Source organism: Miniopterus schreibersii (genome assembly GCF_964146895.1).
Source record: "Miniopterus schreibersii genome assembly, chromosome: 2".
Lineage (NCBI taxonomy): Eukaryota > Metazoa > Chordata > Mammalia > Chiroptera > Miniopteridae > Miniopterus > Miniopterus schreibersii.
Window position 1 is genome coordinate 175,447,288 of NC_138102.1, and position 12,248 is coordinate 175,459,535.

At 50.2% G+C, this 12,248-nt stretch overlaps 1 protein-coding gene across 2 annotated transcripts in view; it reads left to right on the forward strand.

Moving 5' to 3' along the window:
- CHST11 (carbohydrate sulfotransferase 11) overlaps positions 1–11,841 on the forward strand; it is a 222,865-nt gene extending 211,024 nt beyond the window's left edge. For both annotated transcript variants that reach the window (XM_081128981.1, XM_081128982.1), the window contains exon 3: positions 10,980–11,841. In XM_081128981.1, the coding sequence (XP_080985107.1) occupies positions 10,980–11,834 (855 nt within the window). In that variant the 3' untranslated portion in view covers positions 11,835–11,841. The remainder of the gene's footprint in view (positions 1–10,979) is intronic.
- The last annotated feature ends 407 nt before the right edge of the window (positions 11,842–12,248 follow it).

A 12,248-nucleotide genomic window follows, 5' to 3' on the forward strand; every position in this document is an offset into this window, starting at 1 on the left:
ACATTTGTGCTACTCTCAACCCTCAGAGACAAGGAAACCAAGGCTGGGAGGGTGGAAATGACTGCCCCTAGGTCATGTGGCTCGTCAGGGGTGTTTTCAGGAGTCATGTCCAGATGTGTCTGCCTGATTCCAGCCTCTGACCTCTGACCCCTGTATCAGGTCAACTCAGCAGAATCCTGGACTTTCTAGGCAGGGTGAGAAACCAGATGCTCTCAATATTTGTTCAGTGTCTATTTAATGGAATCAGGGAGACACGGATTTTCTATAAAAATTCTATCCTGGCCCTAGCCAGGTGGTTTAGTTGGTTGGCGCATCTTTCGTACACCGAAAGCTTGGGGGTTCGATTCCTGGTCAGGGCACATACCTAGGTTGCAAGGTTCAGTCCCCAGTTGGGGTGCATATGGGAGGCAACAGATTGATGTTTCTCACATCAATCTCTCCCCCCCCCCCCCCCCAAATCAATAAATATATCCTTGGGTGAGAACAAGAAGAAAAATTCTATCCTGAAATTGCTTCATGTATTTCCTTCCACTGGCCCAAACAGAGTGACTATTCTTTTTAAATAATAAAATTGTCAAGACTTTTCCCAGTTCTTGCTTCACCTTTAATGAGTTTCCCAATCAAGCCAGCCGGGGGGAGGGGGGCGATGACAACGACTCTATGACCCAGTCCCCGTCTGGATAATGAAAGAGCTCACTGGCTTCTGTTTGGTGTCAGAATTTCCATTGCTCATGACTCCACCTGTGTCACCAAAATACTCCCCTTAGGTTGGTGGAAGGTGGCAAGGATGTTTTCTACACCTCACAGAGGTGGTTTAGCAACATGGAGATGATGGCCCTTGGGCTGGCCCGCCCCTCAGTGTGTCCCTGAGTCCATCTCTGTGCCATTGACAAGGGCTCCCAGGAGAATGGAAGGAGAAAATGTCTCTCTTCACAATATGGTGCTGCAGCACCAGCGCGAGCACGGAAGACGGGGTCCCAGGCCTAGGGCTGCTGCTCCTGGGAGTGGAAGGGTGAGTTCCCACCTCTGGGCCTCAGTTTTGTCATCTAAAAGTCAGAACATGGTATCAGATGATCGCAAAGGTATTTTCCTGCTCTGAGCTCAGTGTTCCAAGGGCTCTAGGGGTGTGGACTCACTCAGAAGTTCTATGGACTGCGGGGATTTGCACCTCTGATGTCACCAACTTGAGGGCGTGTTACTGATCTCTGACCCCAGGTCGAAGCCCATGACATCACGTATGGTCTGTGATTTGTGTGCCCCAGACGTGACCTGAGAAACAGCCCAGGTCCATATGTTTCTCAGTAAATAGCAGGTGAGTTTAGATGTGTTTGCCCCTGTCGCGCTAGACGGTGGCCTTCCATTATGCTCCCGAGTGGGCCATCCTTGAGAGAGAGAAAGGCAGTGAAGTGACTGAGACAGACAAAAAAAAAAATCTTAGTACTGGAAAGGCACTAATGTGTAGGCACAAAGCAGTTCACCCTTTTCTAAGTCCTGCAAGTACTGGGCACTGAGTACCTGGCACCTGGAATATAGAGATGCCCAGGACCTGTCCTGATGCCCTGGAGGAGGGAAATGAGATAAATTCACATCACTCACGGCGATATAATTATGATCAGGGTGGAGTAGCTTCAGACAAAGGGGAAAAGGTGGTAGAAATGGCTCTGTTGTGGCCCCAGGTGTGTTGTGATCATGGTGGGGAGAGAAGAGGGGTGCCTCCTGGGCAGAGGTGGGAGGAGGGTTTGGGGCCCCATCTGCAGAGCTGGCTCAGCCTCTCCTGTCTGTGAAAGAAACACACAACATACAGAATAAAAGCCCAAGAGAATGGCTCACAGATACCTATTGAACAATAGGGAAATGGGATATTGTTGAAACTTGGTCCTTGATTACAAAGTAAATTGACCTTTTTGGATCTCTCAATCCACAGCTCACTTTGAAATTCCAATGCATAGGGTAGAGCCTGCTGACACATATTAATAGCTAATCTCTGCATATCTAGAAAATTGCTCTTTAGGCTACCAATTTGCTTAACAGCTGCCAATCCAGGTTGCCTCCGATTGCTTCTGTCACTCTCCTATGTCAGCGAGATAGCGAATCACCCCAAGCCAGGCATTTCGTACCAATGACAAATGTGTTTGACGTTACCTGCAGCACCTGCTCTTGTAAAAGCAATGACGCTGCATCAGCAGTTCTCAAAATGGGACGCAGGACCAGCAGCCTTGCAGGGTCACTCTAGGCAATGGTCAGGAGCAGGCACCTGGGACAGCCAGACCCACTGAATCAGAATTTCTCAGGAATCCACATTTTACCAAACACCTGCTGTGATTCTCACATACACTAAAGACTGAGAATTGCTATGAGGCAGAGGAAGGCAGAGAGATATGCTCACTGTACTGCCAGCCACTTATGAAGCAACCCTCTAGTATTTACAATAATAAAGAAAATTACTGTTTACTGAGTGCCTACTTTGTGCCAGGTGCCATGCTAGTGCTTTCCTTGTGAGCTCTCACTGAGTCCTCAAAACAACCCAGAGAAGTAGACACTATTATTGTCCCCATTTTACAGATGGGGAAACTAAGACTGAAGAGGTCAAGTGATTTGGATGAAATACGAGTAGTCGAACATACAGGTGATTCTGGAAAGAGAATCAGGAAGAGAGTCAACAGAGCCAGTTGGTCCAAGGAGGAAGAGAGCAGAAGCTGGGGGGAATCCTAACACCCTGCCCTGAACAGCGTTGCCCTTTGGGAGGCTCATCCGGGTGGGCGCTGTCAGCCGGCTGAGGCTGCGCAGTGGAGCCCGCCTCCCCCCTCCGCCAGCCTTCAGCATCAGTCAGCAGGTGCACATCCAGCCCACCCTCTGACTCCTGATTTCCCAGGAAATCCAGCCTCCGAGCGGCGCGGGAGCTGCGTCCCTTCCCCACATTGTCCCTGTTCCGGGCGCCATTCACTGGAGGCCAGTCCAGCTTGGCAGCCACCCCGTCCCTGTTCCTGTGCCCCTCCCGCGCCCTGCGAGGCCTCCGGAAGCCCCAGCAGCTGATCTGAGATGGAAATGAGGCCGTCCAGCCGCACCTGGCTGCGCTGAAAGGGAGCCCTGGCAGCGCGCACCCCACGCCCGGTCCCCCAGGGCGGCCCTCGGCGCCCGCACCCCTCACCATCTCCCTCCTCCTGCTTCCTGGCCTCGCCAGATGGGTGGAAAGTACCAGTTTCCCCCTCTGCGAAGGCGATTGCAGCCACCCCGAGCCCGTTTCCACCCGGCCCCGAGGGCCCAGCTGCCCCTCTCCTGGCCTCCGGCCGATGGGCCGATGCTGACCCCTCTCGCATGGCTGCGGGATCTGGGCCAGACACCCTCCGTGGGAAGGTGGAGTGGGGCCGCAGGGTAGGTCCCAGGACGCCCGCAGCCGCATCAGCCATTTGGTGGCCTTGAACATCCCTGTCGTCCTCAATCATTCATTCACGCATGCATTCATTCGACAAAGATTTAAGTGTCTAGTATGTGCCCGGCACTGGGGATACAGAATGAACCAAAAAGTGAAACCACCTGCCCCCTGGGAGTTTACATTCCAGAGGGAGAGACACACGGATCGGCATGTAAATTGTGGTGTTAGAAGGAGGCGAGTATTCCAGAGAAAGGTGAGGCTGGGAAAGGGGTGAGAGAGCGGAGCCTGCGCTGGTTTCTCTCAGTACCTCCTGCTGTTGGCTTCCTGACCGCATTCTGGACCGCCTGCAGCCCGGCCGTCCACCCAGGTCCCCTCCCCGTCCACCCAGGTCCCCTCCCCGCAGCCGCCTAACTGAGCAAGGCAGCTGGGCTGGAGGCTCCAAGGGGGCCCCTCCTTTCTGGCCTCCGGATCCTCAGATGCCTGGAGGAGGGCGCCAGCTGGTGGCCCGCAGGCAAACCCAGCCCCAGCGAGTGTGCTTTGGCCCACAGCATTAAAAAAAAATTTTTAATTGTAGCTAACATTTAACAATGTAGGGATTACACATACAGTCTGCTTTCCTGGCTTCTCTCCAGAAATGGAAAGATCTTCAAAGACCAGGACCCCATTCCCCTCATGACTACATGGGTGAGATTTAAGTGGCATCTCCCCACCTTCACGTGGCCCAGGGACCCCCTGCTGACTCTGGAGGGCATTTGAGTTTGTGATCCTAACCAAGGTCACCAAATTTAAACCCTGCCCTCAGAAGAAGTACCTTAACCACAAGCCTCATAGAACCCTCTCCTCACTTGCTTCTGCCCCCAGGGCTCCCAGGGCGAAAATGCAGCTCAGAGCCTTAGCTCACCTCACCGCGTCAGCTGAGCCTGGTTAGCGCCTGGCCCTGGGCCACCTGGCAGCATCTCCTGCTCCTCTGCCTCACCTTCTAGGGCTCAAAATGCTTCCCATCCATTGCGCTTTTTTCTTCCTTTAGCTTTGGAAAGGTGGGGAAAGCTCCTGCAGAGATTCCATCCTTGCAGTCAAACAGGTGTTTCCCTCGTGACAAGTTAAAATCCCAAGAAACCAATTTCCCCAGCAGTGTTCGTGTCAATTAATGTGGATTCACTTCTTACCTAAGCCCTTTAAGTTTTGCAACAGGTTCAGACCAGATTGCTTGTTTAAACGCCCAGTATTTTTCTCCTTTTCTAAACATGGAAGTTTATTTTAAGCATTCTATAATTCCCAGTGGTTCCCTGTGGACACACCCAAGGATATCTGAGAACTCGGCCCTCTAGACCTTTGACTTCTGGCCCTACTGAAGTAGAAAACCCATTTCTATTAAATCTGAGGACCAGGAAGGTGAAACTTGCCCAAAGTCACATGCAGGTCACTGTGCTTTAGTCTAGCTTTGGCATTGGAGCCTCTAAGGCAGTGGTCCCCTCCTTGGCAGCTTTAGCATCCCCAGGGACCTGAGCGCACCCAGAGCAGGCACATCAGATCTCTGAGGCAGGCCCCAGGCCTCACTGGAGTTTAAAGCTCCCCTGTGATCCTAGGGAGCAACCAGGGTTCAGACCCATGATTCTAGTGCTGTCCTGGAGCTGGTGACCCCCAGGTGGGTCTGCAAACCCTGGGAAGCTGCACAATGCATGGTCTCAGAGCACAGGCTGCCTGGATTTTAACCCCAGCCCGTTTCTAGCTTCCTGATCTTGAATGAATTACGTATTCTCCCTGCCCCTCAGTTTTCCAATCCATGCATTGGGAATGCTAGTGTTATTTAGAACGCTAATGGGGTCCTGGACTGTGAGGATTAACAGTGGTCCGAGCATGCTCAGTAAATGGTAGCTAGCATACTTGTATGTACTGTGTGCCTCTTTTTTGCTGTGAGTGTGTTTTCGCCAGTGATTCCTCATGACTTGCCCTTTTCATGAGAGTTGAGGAATTTCTATACCAGAAAGACATGTGATAGAATCACAGCAAGTCAGGTCCCAGGTTCTCCTCTGCCCCTCCCCCTGCCCCCATCCTAAAATCCACGGGATGATGGGCCCGCAATGAGGTGTTGACAGGGGGTTTGTATTAGGATTTTCAAGCGGAGAAACTGAGGCCCGGCCCAAGCTAAGAGTTGTTCATGGCAGATTCTGCCAAGCCCCACTCACTTGATGTCTCCAAATTGACCTTTTTCTCTGGGTTTCCACCTTTCTTCAGGAGGCTGCTCCTCCTTCTGTTTGGGTCCTTGTGTCAGAGAGAAATTGTGAACACCACAGGAGATGTTTTAATTTCAGGGAAACCAGCTTTTCTTCCTTTTAAGATGAAACACAGGAAAGTTTGAAAGACTTTTTCAAAAGTTCTCTAAATTTGCTACTTACACTGATTATAGATGCCTTTTTAAACTGTCCAAATTAAAAATAGACATCCAAACACAAAGGCAGGACACAGCCCAGAGCCTGTAGCCATGTCCACGGTTTCCTAGAATCAGCCTTTGCTCTGACCTAATTTATACTTTCGGGAGATGAAAGGGAGGTGGAGGGAGGTGAGGCTGGATCTGGAGGCAGATCTGGGAGAGTCTTGGCAGCAGATGACCAACCTGGGTTCCATGTTCTGTAATTAAGAATAGCTATGAATGGGTGAGAGATGTTACATTACGGTCACCTCCTCATAGCGTAATGCTGTGGTTCTCAAAGCGGGGTCCAGGACCAGCAGCAGCCTCACCTGGTGGGATGGGCTCCCCACGACTCCAGGTTCATATGTTGAAGTCCTATCCCCCAGTATCTTCCAATGTAACTGGATTTGGAGGCAGGACCTTTAAAGAGGCAATTAAATTTAGTCCATTAGGGTGGGTTCTAATCCAGTTGGACTAGTGTCCTTATAAGAAGAAGGGGAGACACCAGGCAAGGCACAAATGTGCGCAAAGGGACAGCCACATGAAGAAGCAGCAGGAAGCCCAGATGGCATGGCTCAGCAGTCGAACATCGACCCATGATCCAGGAGATCGGGGTTTGATTCCTGGTCAGGGCACATGCCCAGGTTGCGGGGCCGATCCCCAGTCGGGGGCGTACAGGAGGCAGCTGATCAATGACTCTCTCATCATTGATGTTTCTCTCTCTCTCTCCCTCTCCCTTCCTCTCTCTGAAATCAATAAAGATATATTTAAAAAAATAAAAAATAAAAAAGAGGCAGCAAGAAGGCGGACATATGCAGGCCAAGGAGAGAGGCCTAGAGGAGGCCAGCCCTGCCCGCAACTCCAGAACTGAGAAAATAAATTTCTGCTGTTTAAGCCACCTTGAGTGTGTGGTATTTTGTTATGGGAGCCCGACCCAGCACACTGGATCCTAACGAGCCCTCCAGGTGATGTCCATGTGTGCTGACGGTTGAGAACCACTAGCATGAAGTATTAATACTTGGCGGCAGCCAGCCCACCTCCCCCACAAAATGACATGTGGTTGGAAGTACGGGCTGGTCTGTTAAATATAAACCTTCTTTTAGTAGGCTCTGGAGAAGTTCCAGTGGGCTCTTTAATGAGATGGTGTATATGAAAGTGTTCTGTAAGCACTGGAACATTCTGTGGACTTTAGGTGGTAGTGAATCGTAACATCGGTATTCAGTCAGCTGGGACAAGCAACCCTCCGAATACTCCAAAGTGAGCAAACGGAATCCAAGAATCTCCCTCCCCGACTGAAATCTCTGAAATTCTTGTACATTTCCTACCCCAAGCATTTGGAATGCTTCTCCTTTCTGATCACAGAAACAAGATTTCATTACATTTCCCCTTTTGCCCTTGCTACTAGGAAGCCCACAACCGAGTGAGATCCTTGATTACAGCCCTTGTAGTTAGTATATTTGTTTTTTTCCTATTTCAATTTTATACTGCACATATGTCCTTTATTATAGTGGCTTCAGATACCTGTGAGAAAGAAAAAGAGAAGGGAGAGGGGAGAGGGAGTGAAAGGAAAGAGATTGGTTTCACAGCTCAGATAATGACCAGATCAACAAACCTCTGCTTTGTGAACCTGATAAAACGTGGCTGGAAAAGACAGGTGTTGCCTTTCAGTGACAGGGGAGCAGACTGTTCTTCAGCAGCGAGTCCTCTGTATACCCTTGTCTTCCTGTCCCCCATGGCTGCGGGGATACTCAGGGAACTTGTTCGTGGCTGAAGAGCTTTTACTCTTACCAGAGCTCCTGTGAGCCCTGCCTGGGGACCGGTGTGGAAGTCACATGACCAGGCTTACATGTTTTTAAGATTAGAAATTGCTGTCTCCGTGTGATTTCTAACATGCTGTTGGTCCTAATAACAAATGTAGAAATTTCTAGAATAGCCTGGGCTGCTATCGGGAATCTCTCCTTGGCAGGATGGCGAAGAATTCCTCTCTTCCCTCTTACCTGTCCAGGGCTTCCCTTAACCAGGTTTCTTTTTTTTTTTAATTCTCACCTGAGGACATGCTTATTGATTTTAGAGAAAGGGGAAAGGGGGTAGAGAAAGAGAGAAAGAAACATCGATGTGAGGAACATCGATCAGTTGCCTCCCATACGTGCCCGAATCAAGGGTTAGACGGGCACCCTAAGTATGTGCCCTGACTGGGAAGAAAGCCCACAACCTTTTCGGTGTACAGGACAGTGCTCCAACCAACTGAGCCATACTGGCCAGGGCTTAACCAGCTTTCTTAAACCAAGGCTCGGGTCCACAGATATAACTCCCAGGGGTTTGGAGTTCTGCATGAGAATTGTATAAATTTTGGATATTTATTTTGGTGATAATCTTTTGAAAAAGTTAAATCGTTTCTGCATTGTCAGGGTCACCTCTGGTAACCTGCCTAGTCCTGCCATATGAAATCTGATGGTGTTGGTGGCACCGCGTAGGTCCGTTTTTATTGTCCTGGGCCAGTGATTTTCCAACCGGTGTGCAGCAAGAATTTTAAAAATATGCAATACCTGACTATTTCGTCAGGGGCACTGACCTCTTTTCTCTTAGACTGTCAAAAAAATGACAACAGTCATATGACGTTACAGGGTGCTGGGTTTCACAGTAACTAGAAATGAAAAAGTGGTGGGGAAACTGAGTCCTCGTGGCACCGAGGAGCATCAGAGGGCCAGGAACCTGCCCAGAGCAGACAGCGAGCTCCCTGCACGTTTCAAGCAGGGCTTAGTTCCAGTAAAACAACATCCTCCATCAGGTTCATATTGTTCATGTCAGTGTTTACATTTGTTTGGGTCTCATATACCTACTTTTTATATTTGTGCATATTTTAAGTAACATTGTATTTTTAGTAAGTTCAGTCAACACTAGTCTGAAATTATTTTAAAATAAAAAGTTAAAATTACAAAACATAAAATAGTTTGTTAAAAAAAATTCAATGCTAGAGGCCCAGGTGAACTTCCTCCAAGAAGGGGCCTGGCTGTGCCTCGCGACTGAGGGCGTGCTCACTCTCTTGACCCTGCCCCAAAGCCCTCCTGTGGGAAATCGTGCATGCCTCTTGCTACAGGTGTGCCGTTTGCCACCTCAGCTGCCATGGAAAAGAAGGAAATGGGAGAGAGAAACCTCAAATACCACATTTCAAAGCCCCACTGAGTTATTTTCTGTCTCTGCAATTGGACGTAAAAGGATACGGGGGTATCGTTTCCATTTTTTATGGCATTGTGGTTCCTGAATGCAGTATTAGCTGACATGCTGCCTCCCTGGGGATTCAGAAGGCCAGAGAATTGTCTCCAACTGAAAAGAGCTGGAAAAAGGGCAGGGAGGGGGCTCCCCCGCTTCTCTGCTCATTTAGTAATTTATTGCCTTCAAAACTGTCCGTAGTGAGTCAAATGGGCAAAATCGATGGGCCCTTTTTCCTTCCTGGTCCTTCCATTTTCATTAGGACAATTTGTTGTTGTTTTAAGTGGCATGAATGCTCCTTTTAAGGTGATGAATATATCTGCTAAAGTCAGGAAATGCAAAAGTCATAGTTTTCCTATTCAAAGTAAATATTGAATTCCATGACCTACACCTGGACAATAGGGTGTCACCACCTGGTGAAAGTCTCTGGATGTTGGAGACCAGGCTGCAGGCACCCCAAGCTGGTGTGGTCCCGTTTCCTGTTCTAGGTGGTTTGTGAGAACTGGTTCAGGCTGGAAGTGAATGGCCCTTGGAGGGAAACGTTTGCTCCTAGAATTCAGAGGCGCACACACATCTTCCCTTTGGCCCCGAGTGAGGCTGCCAGCTCTCTGGCTGGTGCCTCCTCGACTGAGCCCTTTAGGAAAAGGTCGTATCTCCCAGCGGAGCAGAATGAGTGCCTTGTACACTGTGAGATCTGCACATTTGAATGGATGGATGAGTATGGCAGAGACGAAAAGCTCCAAAGGAATGCATGCCAGTACCTAAATATTTTGGTTGCAAATGATACAATCCAGGCTCAAACTGCGTTACGTACCAAAGCAAATGTATTGACTAATGTCACAAAATCCCAGGAGTTGGGGGTCTGGTTTCAACAACGTACAGACCTAGGTATTTAGATGACATCACCAGGAGCACATCCCTCTGTCCTTCTGCTCTATACCCTTCATTCCCAGTCTAGCTCCTCCCTGTCCCCAAGCTCCAGGTGCCTTCCTCACAGCACAGCAGCTTGAGAGAAAAGGGAACTGAGAATGGAGCACAGGTTCCCAGAGGAGAATCAAGGCGCTGGTACCAGCGTAAGCAAAAAGCAACAGATGTCCACGAGGACAGGCTTGTAGAAAAATGGTTCCCCTTGCATTAAAATAGAGCAATCAAATGCCAGACCTCCATGCTTGCTTTCTGCGTCATTCAAGAAGACAGAGCGCTGGACCTCAGGGTAGGGTGGGGGGCCGGCAGCTTTGTTTGCCAGGTAGACCTGAGTTGCATACTGACTCTGTCGCTCACCTGTGTGGTCTCAAGCTAGTAACTTAACCTCTCTGAGCCTCCCAGCGAGACTGGAAGCTCCATGAGAGCCGTCACCTCACTGCACTCTTATTACTGCATCCCTAGTACCTGGCAGCGTGTTGCCTGGCACAATGGCAGGCACTTGGTATTAAATAAATCAGTAACAATTCAGGTTTGTTGCACGGTGAAAAGAAAAACTGTATATACGTAGCTCTAGTAAAATGCCAGCCCGGCCGGGCGTGGCTCAGCGGTTGAGCGTCGACCTAGGATCCAGGTGATCAGGGTTCGATTCCTGGTCAGGGCACATGCCCGGGTTGCGGGCTGCAGCCGATCAGTGACTCTCCCATCATTGATGTTCCTATCTCTCTCTCTCCCTCTCCTTTCCTCTCTCTGAAATCAATAAAGATATATTTTAAAAAATAAATTAAAAAATAAATAATAAATAAATAAAATGCCAGGCACGTAGAGGGTGATGGGTAAGTCACAGAGGTGACCATTTTGTTATTCTACACAGGAAGGGTGGTGGGACAAAGAGCAAAGACAGCCGATGGCGATGGCGAGTTAGAGATGGAGACTGGGGCGCTTAGGGGTCCGTTGGCCGTCTTGGTGGCCCGGCCCTGGCCATCGCGGTTAGGGACGCGGCCCGGCGGAACCGTCCCCCACCCGAGTATTGAACCCTGCGTGCCTCTTGTGTCCCCTCTGCAGCTCGAGCTCTCCAACAGCGCGGTGCTGCACCAGATGCGGCGCGACCAGGTCACGGACACGTGCCGCGCCAACAGCGCCGCGAGCCGCAAGCGGCGGGTGCTGACGCCCAGCGACCTGAAGCACCTGGTGGTGGACGAGGACCACGAGCTCATCTACTGCTACGTGCCCAAGGTGGCCTGCACCAACTGGAAGCGGCTCATGATGGTGCTGAGCGGGCGCGGCAAGTACAGCGACCCCATGGAGATCCCGGCCAGCGAGGCGCACGTGGCCGCCAACCTGAAGACGCTCAACCAGTACAGCATCCCCGAGATCAACCACCGCCTGAAGAGCTACCTGAAGTTCCTGTTCGTGCGCGAGCCCTTCGAGAGGCTGGTGTCCGCCTACCGCAACAAGTTCACGCAGAAGTACAACACGTCCTTCCACAAGCGCTACGGCACCAAGATCATCAAGCGGCAGCGCAAGAACGCCACGCAGGAGGCCCTGCGCAAGGGCGACGATGTCAAGTTCGAGGAGTTCGTGGCCTATCTCATCGACCCGCACACCCAGCGCGAGGAGCCCTTCAACGAGCACTGGCAGACCGTGCACTCCCTCTGCCACCCGTGCCACATCCACTACGACCTCGTGGGCAAGTACGAGACGCTCGAGGAGGATTCCAATTACGTCCTGCAGCTGGCCGGAGTGGGCAGCTACCTGAAGTTCCCCACCTACGCCAAGTCCACAAGAACTACTGACGAAATGACCACGGAGTTCTTCCAGAACATCAGCTCAGAGCACCAGACGCAGCTGTACGAAGTCTACAAACTCGATTTTTTAATGTTCAATTACTCAGTGCCAAGCTACCTGAAATTGGAATAAAGGGAGAGGCGGGGTGGGTGGTGGGGTTGGGGTGGGGTGGGGTGGGGTGGGGGGTGGGTGGGGGGGAGGGAGACGAGGGAGAGAATCATGCTTTTTAATTTAAGATTTTTATTTGTCAAAAGAATTATATGAATATTGGGTTATTTTGTAAATTAATATTTCTTTGGGGATGATGCTGCGAGCAGCATAGCGAGAATTATTTAAAAAGCCGTGGTAGGGAAGGACAGCTGTCTTTGCAGGGGAAGAGGGAGGGGTCCCTGTTTTTAGACGCGAATACTGCAACACTGTCTCAGAGGTTTCCTTGTGTTCTGGTGAATTCCATGAATTGTGCATTCCATAAATTCTAATTAATATTATTTATCGTTATTTAAGCCTAGTCTCTGTATAGATTTCTTTTGGTGGCAGCATAAGAAA